This window comes from Procambarus clarkii, chromosome 17 (genome assembly GCF_040958095.1).
Source record: "Procambarus clarkii isolate CNS0578487 chromosome 17, FALCON_Pclarkii_2.0, whole genome shotgun sequence".
NCBI lineage: Eukaryota > Metazoa > Arthropoda > Malacostraca > Decapoda > Cambaridae > Procambarus > Procambarus clarkii.
The window spans coordinates 14,585,709-14,607,857 of NC_091166.1; the positions used below are offsets into that span (position 1 = coordinate 14,585,709).

Sequence of the window (22,149 nt, forward strand, 5' to 3'; positions counted from 1 at the left end):
TGTGTGTGTGTTGTGTGTCTTTGTGTGTGTGTGTCGTTGTGTGTGTGTGTGTGTGTGTGTGTGTGTGTGTGTGTGTGTGTCTTTGTGTGTCTTTGTGTGTGTGTGTGTGTGTGTCTTTGTGTCTTTGTGTGTCTTTGTGTGTGTGTGTGTGTGTCTTTGTGTGTGTGTCGTTGTGTGTGTGTGTGTGTGTGTCTTTGTGTCTTTGTGTGTGTGTGTGTCTTTGTGTGTGTGTGTGTGTCGTTGTGTGTGTGTGTGTCGTTGTGTGTGTGTGTGTGTGTGTGTGTCGTTGTGTGTGTGTGTAAGCGTGTGTGTCTTTGTGTCTTTGTGTGTGTGTGTGTCTTTGTGTGTGTGTGTGTGTCGTTGTGTGTGTGTGTGTCGTTGTGTGTGTGTGTGTGTGTGTGTGTGTGTGTGTGTCGTTGTGTGTGTGGGTGTGTGTGTGTGTGTGTCGTTGTGTGTGTGTGTGTGTGTGTGTGTGTGTGTGTGTCGTTGTGTGTGTGTGTCGTTGTGTGTGTGTGTGTGTCGTTGTATGTGTGTGTGTCTTTGTGTGTGTCGTTGTGTGTGTGTCGTTGTGTGTGTGTGTGTGTGTACTCACCTATATGTACTCACCTATATGTGCTTGCAGGATCGAGCATTGACTCTTGGATCCCGCCTTTCTAGCTATCAGTTGTTTACAGCAATGACTCCTGTCCCATTTCCCTATCATACCTAGTTTTAAAAGTATGAATAGTATTTGCTTCCACAACCTGTTCCCCAAGTGCATTCCATTTTTCTACTACTCTCACGCTAAAAGAAAACTTCCTAACATCTCTGTGACTCATCTGAGTTTCCAGTTTCCACCCATGTCCCCTCGTTCTGTTATTATTACGTGTGAACATTTCATCTATTTCCACTTTATCAATTCTCCTGAGTATTTTATATGTCCCTATCATATCTCCTCTCTCCCTTCTTTTCTCTAGTGTCGTTAGGTTCAGTTCCTTCAGCCGGTCTTCATATCCCATCCCTCGTAACTCTGGGACAAGCCTCGTCGCAAACCTCTGAACCTTCTCCAGTTTCTTTATGTGTTTCTTCAGGTGGGGGCTCCATGATGGCGCGGCATACTCTAAGACGGGTCTCACGTAGGCAGTGTAAAGTGCCCTAAAAGCTTCCTCATTTAGGTTTCTGAATGAAGTTCTAATTTTCGCCAGTGTAGAGTACGCTGCTGTCGTTATCCTATTTAAATGTGCCTCAGGAGTTAGATTAGGTGTCACATCCACTCCCAGGTCTCTTTCTCGAATCGTTACAGGTAGGCTGTGTGTGTGTCGTTGTGTGTGTGTGTGTCGTTGTGTGTGTGTGTGTCGTTGTATGTGTGTGTGTCTTTGTGTGTGTCGTTGTATGTGTGTGTGTCTTTGTGTGTGTGTCGTTGTGTGTGTGTCTTTGTGTGTGTGTCTTTGTGTGTGTGTGTGTGTCTTTGTGTGTGTGTCTTTGTGTGTGTATGTGTGTCTTTGTGTGTGTGTGTGTGTGTGTGTGTGTGTCGTTGTGTGTGTCTTTATGTGTGTGTGTCTTTGTGTCTTTGTGTGTGTGTGTGTCTTTGTGTGTGTGTGTCTTTGTGTGTGTCTTTGTGTGTGTGTGTGTCTTTGTGTGTGTGTGTGTCTTTGTGTACTCACCTAGTTGTACTCACCTAGTTGTGTTTGCGGGGGTTGAGCTCTGGCTCTTTGGTCCCGCCTCTCAACCGTCAATCAACAGGTGTACAGATTCCTGAGCCTATCGGGCTCTGTCATATCTACACTTGTGTGTGTGTGTCTTTGTGTGTGTGTGTCTTTGTGTGTGTGTCTTTGTGTGTGTGTGTGTGTGTCTTTGTGTGTGTCTTTGTGTGAGTGTGTCTTTGTGTGTGTGTGTCTTTGTGTGTGTGTGTGTCGTTGTGTGTGTGTGTGTGTGTCTTTGTGTTGGTGTGGGTGTGTGTCTTTGTGTTGGTGTGGGTGTGTGTTTGTGTGTGTGTGTGTGTGTGTGTTGTATAAAAGGAGGTGGGATCCGAGCAGTATCTCAATTCTCATCCTGCCTTTCTTTGGATATTGCTACAGTGAACTTCTAAAAGTTATACTTACAACCATTGTGGTGTAGTATATTAACACTTACTAAGGCGTAAATAAGGCGTGAGTATTTCAGTGTTTTTTTTTTCTTTTTTTTTTCTTTTTTTTTAAGTAGTAGATAACTTTCAATTTTTGATTGAGATTGTTTCTGTTTCTCCTTGAATAGATTGATGATCATCTTAGTCTATTTCAATACACCAGACTATTTCAATTATAATATATATATTTTTCAGGTTGGTAAAAATGAACCAAATGGATATTGGTAATGGGGAAGCAGTTGGCATTGAGAAATTGGGAAATGATGAAGAGAGGAAAGTAAATGAAGAAGGAGTTGAAGATGAAAAGGGAGATGAAGAAAGGGGAGAAGATGAAGATAAAAAGGTAACTGAAGAGGAAGACAAAGATATAAAGGTAATTGAAGATGAAGATGAAGATATAAAGGTAATTGAAGAAGAAGATGAAGATAAAAAGGTAAATGAAGAGGAATATGAAAAAATCAAGTTTTTTAGAAATAAATTTGAAGCTCCATATAAATATGACTCTAATTTTTAAAAAATTAAAGAATTGAAAAGTGAGCTAGATAGGATATTTCTTGAAACTAAATGTAAAGTTGAATGCTTAGAAAAATGTACATTCACTAAAGAAGAATTATCCGAATCCGGATTTCAAGATTTTGTTAAATATGACCATATGGACCGGATATATAATTATTTCATTTATTATGGTTGGTATTCCACCATAACAGCAAGAATTAAGTATAATAATTGTTTGGTATATGTTCACATATATTATGTTTATGCAAACAATTGTTGTAATATGTGGGTTACTGAGGATGCTCAAATATTTCTTAAATTTCTTGTAAATGAATTTTTTCATCCAAGTAAACCCCATTCCGAAGAAATTTGGTTAGCTATGAAAAATGATAACTTAAATGTAGAGAAATCTCCACAATATACATATTGAGTTTTATCATGATGAGATGATGTAAAATAGGATTGAATGTTTTTTGAATGATAAAAAACACTAACACAATATTACCAGATTTTCTATGGTGGATGTGAAGGTCCTAATTCCACATACATCAAGTTAATATCTTGTGATGACCATGAATTCATCATTAAAAGGAAAGATGCCTTCACCTCAAATTTAATTCAAGCTATGATGTCAAGTTCAACAATGTGTATTGAAAATGAAAAAAATGAAATCCATTTTAAAACAATTCCGTAAGTATAAAGCTGTTAGAACAAAGTGTTATTATATAAACTGTTATATTTACAGATAAACTGTTATTTAGAGAAACATATAAACTGTATATAATAAATAAATAATTATAATACTTTTATTTTTTTATTTTATTTCTTCAGATCATATCTTCAAAAAGTGTGTACATATTTCACCTACAATACTCAATTCAAGAAAAATGAGATTACTACTAATCCTGAATTTCCAATTGAAAATAATATTGCTCTAGATCTGCTTTTGGTTGCTGATTTCCTTGATTGTTAATAATGACATCCATAACCATATATTTTTTACTAAATGTTGAAAGATTAAAATATAAAAACAAGCTTTAATGTTATATTATTTTTAGTTTATTTTGTGGCTTGAAAATGATTCCAACCCTTTTATTATTATTATTAATATTAATATTATTATTATTATTAATAATTATTCCAGTAATTCCAATGAATCAAGAGAATGATTGCAATGAAGTTATAGTATTGAAAGATTCAATTGAATTCTGGTTTGATAGAGGTGATGAGCAAATTAAATATAAACATGAAGAACTTTTCAATATATATGATTTACTATCACAACAAGAATGGTTCGAGTTCCAATTAAACTTTAAAGACACTATACAGGTATATATACTAATAGGACGAAATTCATCTATTATACTTCCAAACCAAATAAACATAACTAACTTAGCGTCAATTTTAATAGAATGCCGTTATTATAATAATGAAAATGTACAAAGTTATAATGAAACTGTACAAAATTTATCTTTTATTAAAGATGCATATATAATTAGGACTCCTGTTAAATATCTGAAATTTTCTGTATTGTGGGATTATAAAAATATACTACTATGTTGGAATCACTTGTCTATAATAGTAGGAGGTATCAATAACGAAACTCAGGTGTGTAATAATTTACAAGATAATTTGAATGTCATAATGTGTTGGTTATATGAAAAATATAACATTACAATCCTTGATAATAGTTTAAATATAAATAACAGTAAATATGTTACAAATGGGACCATTTATATAGGTATTACACACACGAAGAAAACGATATCATTATTTGTTAAGAAATTTTTCATTATATTAACAATTGTTTTCACAATTTTAAATGTTATAATTATTTTACATAGTGTTTTTAAATTGGTATGTTTTTTTTGTAATATCCCCTAAATTCCCATATATATCGTATATATGACTTGAAATTTTAAATTGGTAATTCCAATCATTCCAACATTGAAGGAAAATATATGGGTGGTGAGCTGTACTTTGGTGGTAGGTAGCATGGTAGGTAGCCTTGGCTATTGGCTAAGATATAATAACTTAATCCTCAATAAAGAGTTTTAATTTTTGGACTGACATTATTGTAAGAAGGGCCTTTTGATATACTACTATGTTAATCCCAATTACCTATTATTTGGGAAATTTGAGACAAAGATATGATGATACTACCCTATTCAAACCCCAACCCTAAATAAATTTTGTTAACAATGAGTGAGTATTTCTATTTCACGATTTATAAATATGGCTCTCATTGTAATTGTGTTATGGACCCGACGCCTCCACAGAGAATGGAGAAGCGATGGCAGCGCTGCTATCTATGAGCCGTCACCCACATGTATGGGAAAAGAAGGCGCCCTCTTCTGGTCAAAAGTACAATTATCAGTGGTGAGTGACTCTTACTATGATTGGACACGGAATGGATTATTACAGTGCGATAGGTGTGGAGGAAGTGGACTCGACAAGGGTGTGGTCAGAGACAGTGTCCTGTGTGTGTCGCTCTACATAGCGACATTGACTCAATGATATTTTTTGGAGGCTACATTCAGTTTTATTATGTACATTAATGTACTTTCTATATATTTATATAATAAATAAAGAAGTAAGTAAATAAATAAACTTTTATATTATTTATCTCCATTCTTAGTGTTGTATTCCTTCCTATATGTTATGAACCTCATAAATTCCCCTTATGAAGCAAATGTACGTGATTTGTTAAAAACACTGAGCCCTGAAGATATTAGATGTCTGGCTCAGACATCAACAGGTAATCATCGCCTTTCACCTAAAAGTTCTCAAGAGGCCCTTAACATAATCCTAATTTACACTTCAGACTTGAAACGCTTGTTTTCTTATCGACGTCTTACTGCCCAAAATCTTTTTAACTACCTCTATAAAAATCAAGTACCATCAATGCCTTTTGCTAAGAAAATGGAATTGGTAATAGCTGTAAAAGAGTTTTGGACAAAGCAGCATGGTAAAATAGGTATCGGATATTAAACTGAACAAGGAAGAGCACATTCAAACCCCCAGACCGAAATTACAAGTGCTATCCAACTCTCAATACCCGGAAATACGAACATCATTTTATGTTCCAATCCAAGTTTTATTCAATATACAACTGGTGAAACCAAGAATATAATTAAAAATCCTAAACAATGTAGTTTTATGGGTACTGCAGAACGTACAAATTTAGGAACAGTACAATGTCAATGTGATTCATATATAAGTACACTATTACAGCATCAGACAGAAGAGAGTGAAATTAAAACTTTTACTCAAACAAATAATGAAAAAAACCAACCTGTCTTATGTAATGATGTTCCTAAAACTTCTATTCGAACTGTTAATGAAAAAAACAAATTTGTATGTGGTGTTCTTTCCCCGGTAGAACATAAAATGGAAGTTATAAGAAGTGACGATTTTATACAAAAATTTTGTAAGTGGTATTTTAGAATGATTAATCGTTTGCAGCCAGAGTGTTTCCACCTACCCGGAGATACTTTTCGAGGTGATATTTTTTATGACAACAGTTACACTGATATTTACTTAATTGGCCAGTCAAATAGTGAGAGACATGCTTTTGGAGGAGGAAATACTTTCCAACTTTTAAAACAAACATTTCAAGAGTATAAGATTCAGTTCAGTCCTAATTTAGAAAATGGAATACAAGCTTATCAATCCAATTTTGGTATGGTCAAAATCAGTTGTTGTGGCACCATACATATCCGAAACTCATGTGTGGGAATTTTTGAACAAGAAACGGGTATGGTATGCAGTCCAAATGATCATGTATGGAAGATAATGTATATAAAGATAATTTTAAAACATGCTAGTACACATAAACCTCCAAGTCTACCTTCATGTCAAGTGTTTGAAATTAAAATTTGAAATGTGTTTTTTGATTAACAACGAATAAATAACAGAATAAGTGAAATCTATAGACTTTACTTCTCCGGGATGTAGACGTATTCTGTCTGGATATTCTTTTTGATTTATAAATATACTATTTTAATTGATATAATCGCAAGATAAAGATTGTGTAATAACATTATGTACTTTTGAATAATATTATATATATATTTTTTTTTTAACAAAGATATAAAATATGGGTTCTGTACCAATATATAACCATTAAGGTTCCTAGACTCATCACAAGGATAACTAGTGGCACTAAAAGGCAAGTAGTTATTTCAGTCAAACTAAAATGGAATGGAATTGGTGTATATATGACATGAATAGTATGGTTTGGTCCCATTTAGATCTATTTTCTAAACACGTTATTTTCATGTTTTTTTCAGGAGAATATTCTAGCAATAATCATCATGGTATCGTCCTCCAAAATCACCAAAATCAACAAAACCCCTAAAATTATCAAGAAAAATCCAACTTTTGATGATAAATTTTTTGAACTTTTAAGTAATGAGCGAGTGAAGAAAGTGGTGGACATGCTTATCAGTGTCCATGGTATTCATGGTAAAAGGAAAATTTATATCATCTCCAAGTTGGAAGATTGCTGGAATATGAGATCAACTATTCCACTAAAGCAAGACACTTATATAAATTTATGTTTATCATTGTTAAGAGATCCAGCATATTCACATGATACTCTTAGGAAATTTAATGTTTTAACCCATAATGAATGTGGTGATTACATGTTTGGACATCCTGTTATAGTCAATGATAACCAACGAACAGGAAGTCAGATTGATATTCAATACTCATGTTCGGAAGTGATTATCGGGACAGTGACTACTGAACAAGGACTGGTCAATGGTTTCATAAATACAGGAAAAATTACATTTACAAGTGTTAGGTGTACCTTTCTTGAATATTCAAAGGCTAAAAAATTCTATGATATGTTCATTTTAAATTGAACTATATATATTTTTTTTTAAATCAGTTCATATTTAGGTAGGGTTGATTTTAGGTTTGGTCATATAGATATTTAGGTAAGGCTGCGATATTGACACTACTAAATACCTAACCATAAAAATACCTTTATGGTTTATATGACAGACAATCTGTAAAATATTTTTTAATAAATGGAATCATCCAGTCTGCTATATCTATGTGGTTTTCATGTGAACCCTGTTTTGTTGTAATAAGAATAATTTCATATATAATGAAAAAATTCTAATACAAGCATATATTTATTTATTTACCATAATTTTTGAAAATATATTTTCAATTTTCTTCTATAAATTTACCATGGTCTGTTACTGTAGGTGTTTACCACAGCTCTGTTTTTGTATATTTTGTACCAGGGGAGCCAGACAGATCACTGATAAGTGATCCAGTCACCAGAGACACTAGTGTGTTGTACCAGTCACCAGACACACTAGTGTGTTGTACCAGCTTCACACCAGTGGGCTATTTAGAATTTATTTCAGAAAAATTATGGTAAATCGCAAATACACAAATAAACAAAGAAAACAACTATTTAATCATAGAAAGAAATTGGTATAGGTTATAAAAAAATGAATAAAAATCTTCTAATTGATAATAATAAGATCAATGACAAGTTTTTACTAGGCCTAACTCTAATTATGAATCAAAATTTATGTTTAAAACTTTCAAATTTTTCTTCATTCCAATATTATGGAAAAGATAATATACTCCATATACATCCTGTATTATGTGAAATGAAGCCACTAGGTTTACTGGGCCAGTCATTAGATTCACTTTATCTTTCAAAGAAAATTATACCTAAAGAAATTCAGATAATATACATTAGCCCTCATCATATTTTTTCTCACGAAACCAATGGCCAAATTACAGCTGATTTACTCTTAGGTGGTTTCAAGAATAATATTACGCCACTTTATCTCTTAAATGAACATGATCTAAATTCCCTTGTTGCAAATCCCTCTCACAGATTTAGACTTATAGATGGTCGATCGGTAGAAATGTTTGATAATATGTGGAAGCTAGGAACTAATGATTGTGCAATTGATAGTAAAGATCATAATAATGATTTATTGGGAATTCGTCCCATTTTGGGCTTGTGTGATTTATTTTCTATTTCTAAGCGTTTAATATATTTAACCCAATTGAGCGATTTGATCAATAAAATTCACCAAGTATTTAATATAATTAAATATTTTCCCTATCTAATACATCCATATCGTTTGCTGGTTTCTGAAACAGGGAAATTTTATATTATGTCATTTAGTCTCCTTCATTATTTATTTTCACCTCATGCTGAAACCAAAAAATTAAAGATATTGTGTTTTCTCATCCCCAATCTTTAATACAACGTACTGAAAATATTGAAAGTAATACTCTAAATAGAATCAAAGTTAAATGCAAAGAAAATTTAATAATAGCTAGCAAAGACTTCAAAATATATCATAATTATTTAGCTCAAAGTAATTGTCGTCTACTTCTCGATATGTTACACTCTCTATTTGTAACTATTATATGGATTGCTAATGGTGGAGGAGTTATACATAAACAACATACATTGGTATGCAATTATTTGACCTTACAAGGGAATATTACCTTAAAACCCACTCACTCCCAAAATCCATATAAAGTTACATCACGAAAACCTATTCATAATCCTAGACTACCTTCTTCTCAACCACCATCTCAACTTGAACTAACATCATCTCCACCATCACCATTATCTAATAATGTTAATCAACAACTGAATTGCCAGAATCCATATGGTTTATGTCATGCACAGATTATTTACAGCTCATTCCATACAGATGAAATCAAATGTAATGTGGCTCAACATGTTCATAATTATGGTTGCCTTCATTTGTTGAATTATACTCCAACAGTTCTTGAGGAAGCCTTTAGTGAAACATTAACATCACACAGAGATAATATTCTAACTGATGTAATTGAAAATGAGATCAATATAATTTTAGCATTTATATCACAGATAAAAAAGGAGCTCGAGTCAACAATAATTTAATATGTATATATATATATATATATATATATATATATATATATATATATATATATATATATATATATATATATAACTGAAAACTCACACCCCAGAAGTGACTCGAACCCATACTCCCAGAAGCAACGCAACTGGTATGTACAAGACGCCTTAATCCACTTGACCATCACGACCGGACAAAATGAGGTGATAGCCGAGGCTATATGAACCACCCCATCGCCGGCACTCGGATAGTTATCTTGGGCAGAGCATTTTACCAAATCACCTCATTCTTTGGGGCACACGTGAGGAACACAAATGCGAACAAGCCTGAATGGTCCCCAGGACATATGCAACTGAAAACTCACACCCCAGAAGTGACTCGAACCCATACTCCCAGAAGCAACGCAACTGGTATGTACAAGACGCCTTAATCCACTTGACCATCACGACCGGACAAAATGAGGTGATAGCCGAGGCTATATGAACCACCCCACCGCCGGCACTCGGATAGTTATCTTGGGCATAGCATTTTACCAAATCACCTCATTCTTTGGGGCACACGTGAGGAACACAAATGCGAACAAGCCTGAATGGTCCCCAGGACATATGCAACTGAAAACTCACACCCCAGAAGTGACTCGAACCCATACTCCCAGAAGCAACGCAACTGGTATGTACAAGACGCCTTAATCCACTTGACCATCACGACCGGACAAAATGAGGTGATAGCCGAGGCTATATGAACCACCCCACCGCCGGCACTCGGATAGTTATCTTGGGCATAGCATTTTACCAAATCACCTCATTCTTTGGGGCACACGTGAGGAACACAAATGCGAACAAGCCTGAATGGTCCCCAGGACATATGCAACTGAAAACTCACACCCCAGAAGTGACTCGAACCCATACTCCCAGAAGCAACGCAACTGGTATGTACAAGACGCCTTAATCCACTTGACCATCACGACCGGACAAAATGAGGTGATAGCCGAGGCTATATGAACCACCCCACCGCCGGCACTCGGATAGTTATCTTGGGCATAGCATTTTACCAAATCACCTCATTCTTTGGGGCACACGTGAGGAACACAAATGCGAACAAGCCTGAATGGTCCCCAGGACATATGCAACTGAAAACTCACACCCCAGAAGTGACTCGAACCCATACTCCCAGAAGCAACGCAACTGGTATGTACATGACGCCATAATCCACTTGACCATCACGACCGGACAAAATGAGGTGATAGCCGAGGCTATATGAACCACCCCACCGCCGGCACTCGGATAGTTATCTTGGGCATAGCATTTTACCAAATCACCTCATTCTTTGGGGCACACGTGAGGAACTCAAATGCGAACAAGCCTGAATGGTCCCCAGGACATATGCAACTGAAAACTCACACCCCAGAAGTGACTCGAACCCATACTCCCAGAAGCAACGCAACTGGTATGTACAAGACGCCTTAATCCACTTGACCATCACGACCGGACAAAATGAGGTGATAGCCGAGGCTATATGAACCACCCCACCGCCGGCACTCGGATAGTTATCTTGGGCATAGCATTTTACCAAATCACCTCATTCTTTTGTCCGGTCGTGATGGTCAAGTGGATTAAGGCGTCTTGTACATACCAGTTGAGTTGCTTCTGGGAGTATGGGTTCGAGTCACTTCTGGGGTGTGAGTTTTCAGTTGCATATGTCCTGGGGACCATTCAGGCTTGTTCGCATTTGTGTTCCTCACGTGTGCCCCAAAGAATGAGGTGATTTGGTAAAATGCTATGCCCAAGATAACTATCCGAGTGCCGGCGGTGGGGTGGTTCATATAGCCTCGGATATCACCTCATTTTGTCCGGTCGTGATGGTCAAGTGGATTAAGGCGTCTTGTAAATACCAGTTGCGTTGCTTCTGGGAGTATGGGTTTGAGTCACTTCTGGGGTGTGAGTTTTCAGTTGCATATGTCCTGGGGACCATTCAGGCTTGTTCGCATTTGTGTTCCTCACGTGTGCCCCAAAGAATGAGGTGATTTGGTAAAATGCTATGCCCAAGATAACTATCCGAGTGCCGGCGGTGGGGTGGTTCATATAGCCTCGGCTATCACCTCATTTTGTCCGGTCGTGATGGTCAAGTGGATTAAGGCGTCATGTACATACCAGTTGCGTTGCTTCTGGGAGTATGGGTTCGAGTCACTTCTGGGGTGTGAGTTTTCAGTTGCATATGTCCTGGGGACCATTCAGGCTTGTTCGCATTTGTGTTCCTCACGTGTGCCCCAAAGAATGAGGTGATTTGGTAAAATGCTATGCCCAAGATAACTATCAGAGTGCCAGAGGTGGGGTGGTTCATATAGCCTCGGCTATCACCTCATTTTGTCCGGTCGTGATGGTCAAGTGGATTAAGGCGTCTTGTACATACCAGTTGCGTTGCTTCTGGGAGTATGGGTTCGAGTCACTTCTGGGGTGTGAGTTTTCAGTTGCATATGTCCTGGGGACCATTCAGGCTTGTTCGCATTTGTGTTCCTCACGTGTGCCCCAAAGAATGAGGTGATTTGGTAAAATGCTATGCCCAAGATAACTATCCGAGTGCCGGCGGTGGGGTGGTTCATATAGCCTCGGCTATCACCTCATTTTGTCCGGTCGTGATGGTCAAGTGGATTAAGGCGTGTTGTACATACCAGTTGCGTTGCTTCTGGGAGTATGGGTTCGAGTCACTTCTGGGGTGTGAGTTTTCAGTTGCATATGTCCTGGGGACCATTCAGGCTTGTTCGCATATATATATATATATATATATATATATATATATATATATATATATATATATATATATATATATATATATATACTAAATATCCTGAGATTATCTTGAGATGATTTAGGGACTATTTAGTGTCCCCGCGGACCAGTCCTAGACCAGGCCTATTTCTACCCCCAGGAAGCAGCCCCTGACAGCACTGCTATGAAACAGGGGGTATCAGGGTGAAAGACGCTATCCAATGTTCGTATCCACTTAGCTGTGTGGTGGTCTAAATGGAAGATTATTCATGTGTAGATTAGAACTGAGGATAGTCGTGACCCCTGCAGGTAACCCCACATATTGACTAAATGACCGTCGTATCAAAACTAACACAACTAAGTCAACAAGAATTTTGTTTCGTTATATATATAATATAATCATTAGTATACATTATTAGTTTAGATGTGAGAGACATTTTTTTATATAAAATAAAATAATAATGTCACTATCAAATTCCTTATATATTATAATATTTAAGATATTTTTAATTGAGATCTTTTTAATTATATATTTATATTATTCAAGAAATAGGTCAACAATTTCAACTCAGCATCCTCAACTGTCAATGAATTTCATTACAAAAACTAATACTAAACCTGCTGGTCTGTATGTTGTCTTTGAAAGTAAGTATTATATGGACCAAAATCGTGGTTACGATATGATTTCTCATGTAAATACAGTTAATTGTAATGATGATACAACGATTAATCATAATGATGAAAATAATAATGTATTTTGTAAATTTGATACATCCATATTTGATCAATTTAGAAAAGAGAATTGGTATTTTAATACCTTAACACCGATAATTTTATTATCTGTTCGTAATCTTCCCAATTTTTTACCTATTGTATATGAGAATATTGAAGATCTTCCACCCTCTGCAGATCATGAGATTACAAGCCTGCGTGAAAATATGAAGAAAAGCTCAATTGCTAATGGTAATAAGTTACCAAAATGTGTATGGGTATCTTGTTCACATATTTGGGTTAATTGTCCAAACAAATATACTCCGCAAGGTTTTCCTGTTTATTATTTTCCAACCAAGGAACATATAGATGGATATTATGCCCCACTTCTTCCTATTCAATTGAAACTTAGCCCAGGTGAAAATATTATAAAATGTAAAATGTGGGCAAAAAATATTAATATAATGAGTGATCCATTTGCTGTGGTTAAATTTAGGATCACGGTTAAAATGTAGGATTTATAATACTATAAAGCATGATATAGTAATCTGTTTAAATATTATTACTAAAAAGATAATTATATAAAAAATAAGGTATGTAGATTTGTTCTTGTGGAACAAATTATTCATTCTACTCTTGTATCAACACATCTTTATATATTTATGAGCTTATAATATACAAAGAACTATTTTTTTTTATCATTTTCAGATAATTATAAAGTGATAATTATCTGAAATAATTATTATAAAAAGTGCTTCAATTACTTGGCCCTCAATAAATAAAGTGGAAAACTTTAATTTAAAACATTTTGAAGATGTTAAGATTATTTTAAGTATGAATGACTGGGAACGAAATTATGTATTGGTAAATAAGTATCTTTCATATGAATTTGCAGACATTAGTATTATTCATTTAAAATCTTTAAATATTTTAACAGAAGATATAGGGAGTATCAATTCAGAAAAATTGAGAGCAAATCTACTTGATACTTGGAACAATGAAATACCCCCTATATACCCTTCTGAAGTTCTCCCAGAGAGTGAATATACTGTTACTGAAGTAAATAGCAACAAACGCAGCAGTGAGTCACAATCAGGTTCAATTGGCATGCCTTCAAAACATAGGAAGTATTACTGCCTGGTGTTATAATGGATACTGCTCATTGGGAAGCGTGTCAAAGAAAAGAATATATATGTGTGTGTGTATGTATATGTATATATATATATATATATATATATATATATGTCGTACCTAGTAGCCAGAACTCACTTTTCAGCCTACAATGCAAGGCCCGATTTGCCTAATAAGCCAAGTTTTCATGAATTAATATATTTTCTCTAATTTTTTCCTTATGAAATGATAAAGCAACCCATTTCATTATATAAAAGGTCAATTTTTTTTTATTGGAGTTAAAATTAACGTAGATATATGACTGAACCTAACCAACCCTACCTAACCTAACCTAACCTATCTTTATAGGTTAGGTTAGGTTAGGTAGCCGAAAAAGTTAGGTTAGGTTAGGTTAGGTAAGTTAGGTAGTCGAAAAGCAATTAATTCATGAAAACTTGGCTTATTAGGCAAATCGGGCCTTGCATAGTAGGCTCAGAAGTGAGTTCTGGCTACTAGGCACGACATATATATATATATATATATATATATATATATATATATATATATATATATATATATATATATATATATATATATATATATATATATATATATATATACATATATATATGTATGTGTACTTATTTTAGTTTACATAAAATATAGGATGGAAGAACATGTACGTAGTAAATTAATCTCTTTTTTACTCAAAATTCAATTTCATTCGTTTATTATGCTATGATAGTGAACACAATGTTAAAATAAATATTTTATTTATTTATTTATATATTTTTTTCAGATGATTGAACCTTTTTTGATTAAATATCCAGGACGTTTTACATTGTTCCCAATTAAAAATCATGATATCTTTAAAATGTATAAGAAGGCACTAGCATCATTTTGGACAGTTGAAGAAGTAGACTTGTCAAAGGATATTGTAGATTGGGAACAGAAACTTAATGAAGAGGAACGTCACTTCATTTCACATGTTCTAGCATTTTTTGCCGCATCAGATGGTATCGTCAATGAAAATCTTGTTGAACGTTTCTGCCAAGAAGTACAAATACCAGAAGTGAGGTGTTTTTATGGTTTTCAGATTGCCATGGAAAATATTCACAATGAAATGTACAGTTTACTTATTAATACATACATAAAAGATTTACAGGAGCAGAACAGATTATTTAATGCTATTGAAACGCTGCCAGCTGTTAAGAAAAAAGCTGATTGGGCTCTAAGGTGGATTACCAATAGAACGGCAACATATGCCGAACGCATTGTTGCCTCTGCTGCAGTAGAGGGTATTTTCTTTTGTGGTTCATTTGCTGCAATATTTTGGTTAAAAAAACGTGGTTTAATGCCAGGTCTAACCTTCAGTAATGAACTGATTTCTAGAGATGAAGGGTTACACACAGATTTTGCTTGCTTGATATTTAAGTACTTGATTAATAAGCCTGATCAGAAATATGTATATTCTATCATTGATAATGCTGTGAAGATTGAACAAGAATTTTTAACAGATGCCTTGCCAATCAAACTTATTGGTATGAACTGTGATCTAATGGGGAAGTATATAGAATTTGTGGCTGACCGACTTCTCTTTGAACTCGGTTTTAAGAAACTTTATAATGTAGAAAATCCATTTGACTTTATGGAAAATATCTCATTAGAAGGGAAAACTAATTTTTTTGAAAAAAAAAGTAAGTGAATATCAAAAATATGGTGTAATGAATTCAGATCAATACAGTGTTTTTACATTAGATTCAGACTTTGAGTTAATTAGTTGATGGATGGAATAGAACATGTTTTTTTTATATAGAATATAAATAATTTAATATAAAAATAAAAATATATATCTATTATCTTTTACTATTTTACTTATCATATTTATATTTTGACTTGATGAATAATGAATTAAATACCTTACATTCTCTCTTTCCATTAATTACAAGACTACAAAATATGAGGTATGTAATTATGGACATAATAACAAAACCATAATCTTCTTTATAAAATATCAACATATCACATGATTACCAAGCAGTGCTACTATCGTCCGATGTAAACACCAAGTTTGGTTATCGCCATTGAATCAACTTTTCAATTTTATATTCACCAATGAATATAATTCAAAGAGAGAAATGAATCATTACATTAAGTTCCATGCAATATGCCGGTGATACAATATATAAGAGCCTCCGTATCCAGTCCAGTCAACCAGTATGCCAGAATCCTGTTCAGTAGTATTACGGGCTACTGTGTAATGGAGCTATCCAAGGAATCTTGTGGTGTAAGTACCTAAAAGTTATTTTATGATAAGCATGATGAAGCTTTGGACACTATATTATAATAAATAAATAAATAATGTCTCAGGTGCATTTGTGATGAAATCTAATCTTTCTAGGATGATATTAGCGATATCAGTGAGGGAGCCGAAGAGAAGAAGATAAAAGAGAAAAAAGATACTACTTCAACTAGCAAGTCTATTATTGTTAAAATAGAAAACCATATCCATTCCAATGATGAAAATGTGGCTTTGAGAAAGTTGGCTAATATAACGCCTGAGACTATATAAAAAAAACAACGTTATTGTGAAATTAATACTCAAAGTTTATTACAAATATTAGAATGGTTTGCTAACCACGATGGAACCGATGTGTTGCTGTATGAATTTGTCCACAGTGCATCATGTCAAAAAAAAACTTGTACCCCGATTTGTCTAATGTTTCGCCGGGTTCGTCATCATGTAGTAGTTTCTAGACATCCACATTGTTCGGTGTTAATCTTATATTCAACCCTCTTGCATACACATGTGTCTTCATGTGTTAATGATGATTGTGGGTTGTCTGCTTGTCATAGACTGAAAACCACCAGATCAACTATAAAGTTTCGTCTTGCCAAAAAGAAGTGTGGTTGTTAACTCAATGTTATCTGCTGGATATATATTATTGTTAAAATTTTTAATTCGACCTATCAACAGAAGCGCATTATGATATTGATTGAAGTGTTTTTTTTTTTTGTTTTGTTTTTTCCATAATATTTGACAAACGAACTTCTGTGAAGAAAAGACGCTTTCCTATTTCTGCAACGGAGGCCTGTCGCTGGATATTTATTGATTTGTACTAGTTAGTGATATGTTTTATTGAATGTTTTCTTCATACCACTGACTAGTTAAATTAATATATATTTACAAACATAAGGCAATTGTGATCTGTTGTAGGTCATTTGGTGAGATGGTGTGTTAAATGGTTTCACCATAATGTGTGAGGATTCGATGAACATTGTTTTTATTTCACTGGTCGAATCAAATAGGGGCAATCATCAGTTTCAGATGCTTCACCAACAACCGGGCTCATCATCAATGGCATTACATATTGCAATCTGTGCTCCTTCCTACTTCAATAATGAAAATGATGAGGTCTTGCGAAAGTGGAATCAACTTCAAGCTTTTTGGGGGTTTGGTAAAGGTAAATATGTGGATTTTATTTTTTTTCGATGAGGTAGTGAGAAAACCATTATGGAAAACTTAGTAGATTTGACTAGTTGTTTATAATATTGTAAAATGTATATAATTAAAATAAAGTATAATTTTATGAATTTTATTCCAGGTTATTATTCGTCCAATATGTCACCTGTAGAGTTCACATCTGAAAATCCATATTGTCGTTTCAAAGTAGTTTGCTATACAAAAATTCCCAATTATCGTAATGAAGATGGTATTGTGCAAATTATAATTGGAAGGGGCCTTTCAGAAGTGGAGTAAGTAATTAATAATCATATACTTGTATAATATTCTAATAATTTTTAAGTGTTAAATATGACTAGGATCCGGGAACATTAAAAAATGTTTTTTTTATTTTTTTTTATTCTTCCAGGGCCTACAAACAGGAAGTTATTTCAGCATTGAGTCTATTATTCGGAGGTAATGAAGTTGTTGTTAATGAAATTTTTGCTGCTGAAGTACCAAACAAAACGAACTTCAGAATTTACATTCAGCAAGTTTTTCCTAATGGTAAAATAATTTTAAAGATTTTATAATGTTTTCCCTAATAATAATTATCATAAAAAATGATTTCAAGTATGGTATTATGCAAACTGCTCTATATTATAATATACCTTCTAGGAGAGATTCAACGTGCATCTACCACTGACACCTTTAGTCATATGTTAAGAGCATCATACAATCCAATTTTTAAGGTAAGCCTAAGTAAGCCTTATTATAGCTTGCACCAATCTATTTAAAGGGATTTGATATCAGTTTGGCTTAAATAATCAAATTAGCTTAAAAGGGACATTATTAATGGTACGTTTTTTGATAGACAGGCAGGTAGATAGCCAGACAGAGACAAAAATGCCTACTTTTTCTGTTTCAGAATTTGTTTATTGAACAGATTATTCCAATGTTGACTTTAACTGAACAACAAATGAAGAAATATCTTGATACACCGCAAAGAGGTAAATGATTTTGATATGACCAATCCATCTACTTATCGTGACATAATGACAAAAGTGAAGATATTACGGGGTATTTTTTTATTGTACCTACATTTGTGGAATTAAAAATTAAAATAAATGATTTATTGTTTATAGGAATTGATCCAGCATTGTGGGAACTGGGCAAGCAAAAAAATCCTGACCCAAAGAAATTGATACCTGTTGTAAAAGTGGGATTTCAGGAATTACAGAAACAGTTCAAGTATCAAGAAGAATATGGCAATAAAATTCATAATAGTATGAAGAATATTATGGATGAAATAAGACAATTAAGTTGTATGCAGACGACAATTAAAGTTACCATTCAGAATTTTAAGTTGAAACAGACAAATATAATGCCCCGAGTTCTAAAATTGGTGTCAGCACAAGAGGTTGAAAGGAAAAAAAATCTACCACTAGAAGAAATAGAGGATCAGATTCGACTGCGATTAGAAAACTTGTATATGCAGCTGCAGGACCTCAAGGGATGTTTGAATGAACTAATGGCTCAGTCTATAAAGCCTGGTAGTTTTCCGCAAGCTCAACGGTATGGACTGGTTGTTGACAAAGTGCAGGATATATCACAATACCTAAAATGGCAGCAGGATGCACTTCAGGCTATAGTTAACATACTTAAGGAAGATATACAAGTGGTCGTTAACATAAAGAAGAACATCAGCTAAGTTTTGAGAGTTAAGGAAATTGGCTAACCGTCAACCAACTTCCCCAAACCACATTCAAACATTGGTAATTAACCCTATCATTGTTTAACACCTCCCTCCACCCTTTCAGGGAGGGTATGATGCTACACTGAATTTTTTTGGTTCGTAACCAGCAACACACATTGAACTGATGATATTTCACTCTCTCAGGGAGGGTATGATGCTACACTGATTTTTTGTTTGTAACTCGCAACACACACATTGAATTGATGATAGTCAATAAATTAAATTTTAGTCTAGTTCCTTTTTTTTTTTTTTTTTTTTTTCCACATACAATAAGTGCACTCTGCCCATTAGGCAAAGTATTATAATAATTTTGCTAGATATTGATGACACTGACATTTTAACGGAAACTTGAAATAATTGACCTAGAATGTAACAACAATGTTTGTGTTGTCTTACAGGAATAATTTAGTCAAATAAGCACAAACTGTAAACTGCCAGCTTAACCAAGAAAGCCTGCCAGTGATTGGTCAATATAAAATATTCAGCGTGTGAGGGTTAATATTAGAGTCAGTCGATTTTGCTCCAGCATGGAGGACACACCTACAATTTCCTCTCCATTAACATGTGGACAGAAACAACAAGAAAGAAGTGATAATAACAATACTAGTGTTGATGAAGAACCATTACCTTCATCATCCACGTCTTTACCTTTGGGACAAAAAGTTAATGAAGGGTGTGAGAGAGAAGAAGAGGTGATACAAAAAAAGGAATTTGAATTAAAAATTAGCCAAATGTTGGAAAAAGGTGGGCATGGAAGCCGGAAAATTTTCACTCGAGAAAAATTAGCCCAATACATCGAGGAAGTCAAAAATGCTAAATTGAAACTGACTACAAAGACATCTCATGAATATGCTCTATTGTCTCGATATGATGTCAAAAATCTATTTGGGGATGACGTCTTAGTAACCATCGACGAAACTGAACGAAGAATGAAGCGGAGGACCAAGCGTAAACTGACCAGTGGCAATCGTCATTCTACTACGGCTGTAACAACAACAACAACAACATCAACAGGAACAACAACAGCTGATCCTGGCCGGATGTGTCGTCGTTTCATACATCAAGGGCAATTGTATGATACGATTTATGATGCACACAGAGCAGTTTGTCACGGAGGAGAAAAAAGAACTTATTTTGAAGCAAGTAAAACTATCGCTAACGTCACTCAACAATCGGTGAAACTCTTTATTTCACTCTGCCACATATGCAATTTGAAACGACTTCCTCCACGAAAAAAGGGGGTAATACGGCCCATTGTATCGACCAGTTTTGCGGAGCGAGGACAAATGGACTTAATAAATATGCAAAAAGAAGGAGGATGTGTGTATAAATATATTTTACATTATCAGGATCATTTAACAAAGTTTTCTGTTTTACGAGCTCTTCGCAGTAAATGGGCGATTGAAGTGGCACGCCACTTACTCGATATATTTGCTCTCTTGGGAGCCCCACGAGTTCTGCAGAGCGATAACGGCCATGAATTTGTGGCAGAGGTCATTCAAGAGCTAAAAAACGAAATGTGGCCCAACATGCTCCTCATTAATAGTAAACCTCGTCATCCACAGAGCCAAGGGAGCATTGAACGTGCGAATGGGGATGTAATCAAAATGCTTGGCAGTTGGATGTGTGAGAATCAAACGCGAGATTGGTCAGCTGGACTTACCTTTGTGCAATTCACCAAAAACACAGCATATTCACGTGGAATTGGCATATCGCCTTACAAGGCAGTTTTTGGTATAGAACCGCCAATAGTTATGAAGATTCGTCTTTCGCCCTCAATATATAGCCAATTGTTCAATAACTGTCACTATGATGACAATGAAGAAGAAGAAGAAGAAGAAGAAGAAGAAGAAGACAAAGAGGATGAAGAAAAAAGAGGCAAAGAAGCAAAGGTAAAATTCCTTAATATTTATTGGTTTTGTTTTCAGTTCAACCTTGGAAAACAAGAGTCCTCAATTAATTTCTGTATACTAAATTTTTTTTTTTATATAATTGCAGTATTACCTGTCATCATCAAGTCTGCTGCTGCGTCAGATTTCTTCACCGTTGCCAGACATGGAAGAAATAATTTTTGATGAGGTTGAGGAGGTTACTGTTACTGTTGCTGCTGGTGCTACAACTGCCTCTACTTCCATATTATCCCTGCCACAAATACCGCCACCTTCATTACCCCCTATATTAATTAATTCCCGTAGTCTCTCCTCGTAGCTCATACCTCTCAGCTCGATTACTAGTCTGGTGACAAACCTTTGAACCTTTTCCAGTTTAGTCTTATCCTTGACTAGATATGGACTCCATGCTGGGGCTGCATACTCCAGGATTGTCGCAAACATTGAGAGAAATGAATCGATACCCTCTGGGAGAGCCCTGTGGGACTCCACTGGTGACTTCACGCCAATCGGAGGTCTCACCCCTCACCGTAACTCTCTGCTTCTTATTGCTTAGATACTCCCTTATTCACTGGAGCACCTTACCAGCTACACCAAGTCAAGGACACACACTGTGTGTGTGTGTGTGTGTGTGTGTGTGTGTGTGTGTGTGTGTGTGTGTGTGTGTGTGTGTGTGTGTGTGTGTGTGTGTGTGTGTGTGTCAGAATGTGTGTGTGTGTGTGTGTCTGTGTGTGTGTGTGTGTGTGTGTCTTTGTGTGTGTGTGTATGTGTGTGTGTGTGTAAGAATGAGTGTGTGTGTGTGTGTGTGTGTGTGTGTGTGTGTGTGTGTGTGTGTGTGTGTGTGTGTGTGTGTGTGTGTGTGTGTGTGTATATGTGTTTTGGTGTGTGTTTGTGAGAATGTGTGTGTGATTCCTGTGTGAGAATGTGTGTGTGATTCCTGTGTGAGAATGCGTTTTGTGTGTCAGAATGTGTGTGTGT

General features: G+C 35.1%; 1 protein-coding gene and 1 pseudogene across 1 annotated transcript; both read left to right on the forward strand.

The window, feature by feature from the left end:
• Nucleotides 1–14,958: 14,958 nt before the first annotated feature.
• On the forward strand, nt 14,959–15,789 carry LOC123752856 (ribonucleoside-diphosphate reductase subunit M2 pseudogene; annotated as a pseudogene).
• A 2,456-nt stretch (nt 15,790–18,245) lies between these two features.
• On the forward strand, nt 18,246–19,237 carry LOC123752855 (nucleoporin p54-like). Its single transcript, XM_045734885.2, has 3 exons — nt 18,246–18,278; nt 18,455–18,536; nt 18,672–19,237. The coding sequence occupies exons 1-3, from the start codon at nt 18,246–18,248 to the stop codon at nt 19,235–19,237; spliced, it is 681 nt and encodes a 226-aa protein (XP_045590841.2).
• Nucleotides 19,238–22,149: the final 2,912 nt, after the last annotated feature.

Coding starts and splice junctions, on each gene's coding strand:
- LOC123752855 (XM_045734885.2), top strand. CDS start 18,246: ATGTTAAGAGCATCATACAATCCAATTTTTAAG. Junction 18,279..18,454: donor CATACAATCCAATTTTTAAG/GTAAGCCTAAGT, acceptor TTTCTGTTTCAG/AATTTGTTTATTGAACAGAT. Junction 18,537..18,671: donor TCTTGATACACCGCAAAGAG/GTAAATGATTTT, acceptor TATTGTTTATAG/GAATTGATCCAGCATTGTGG.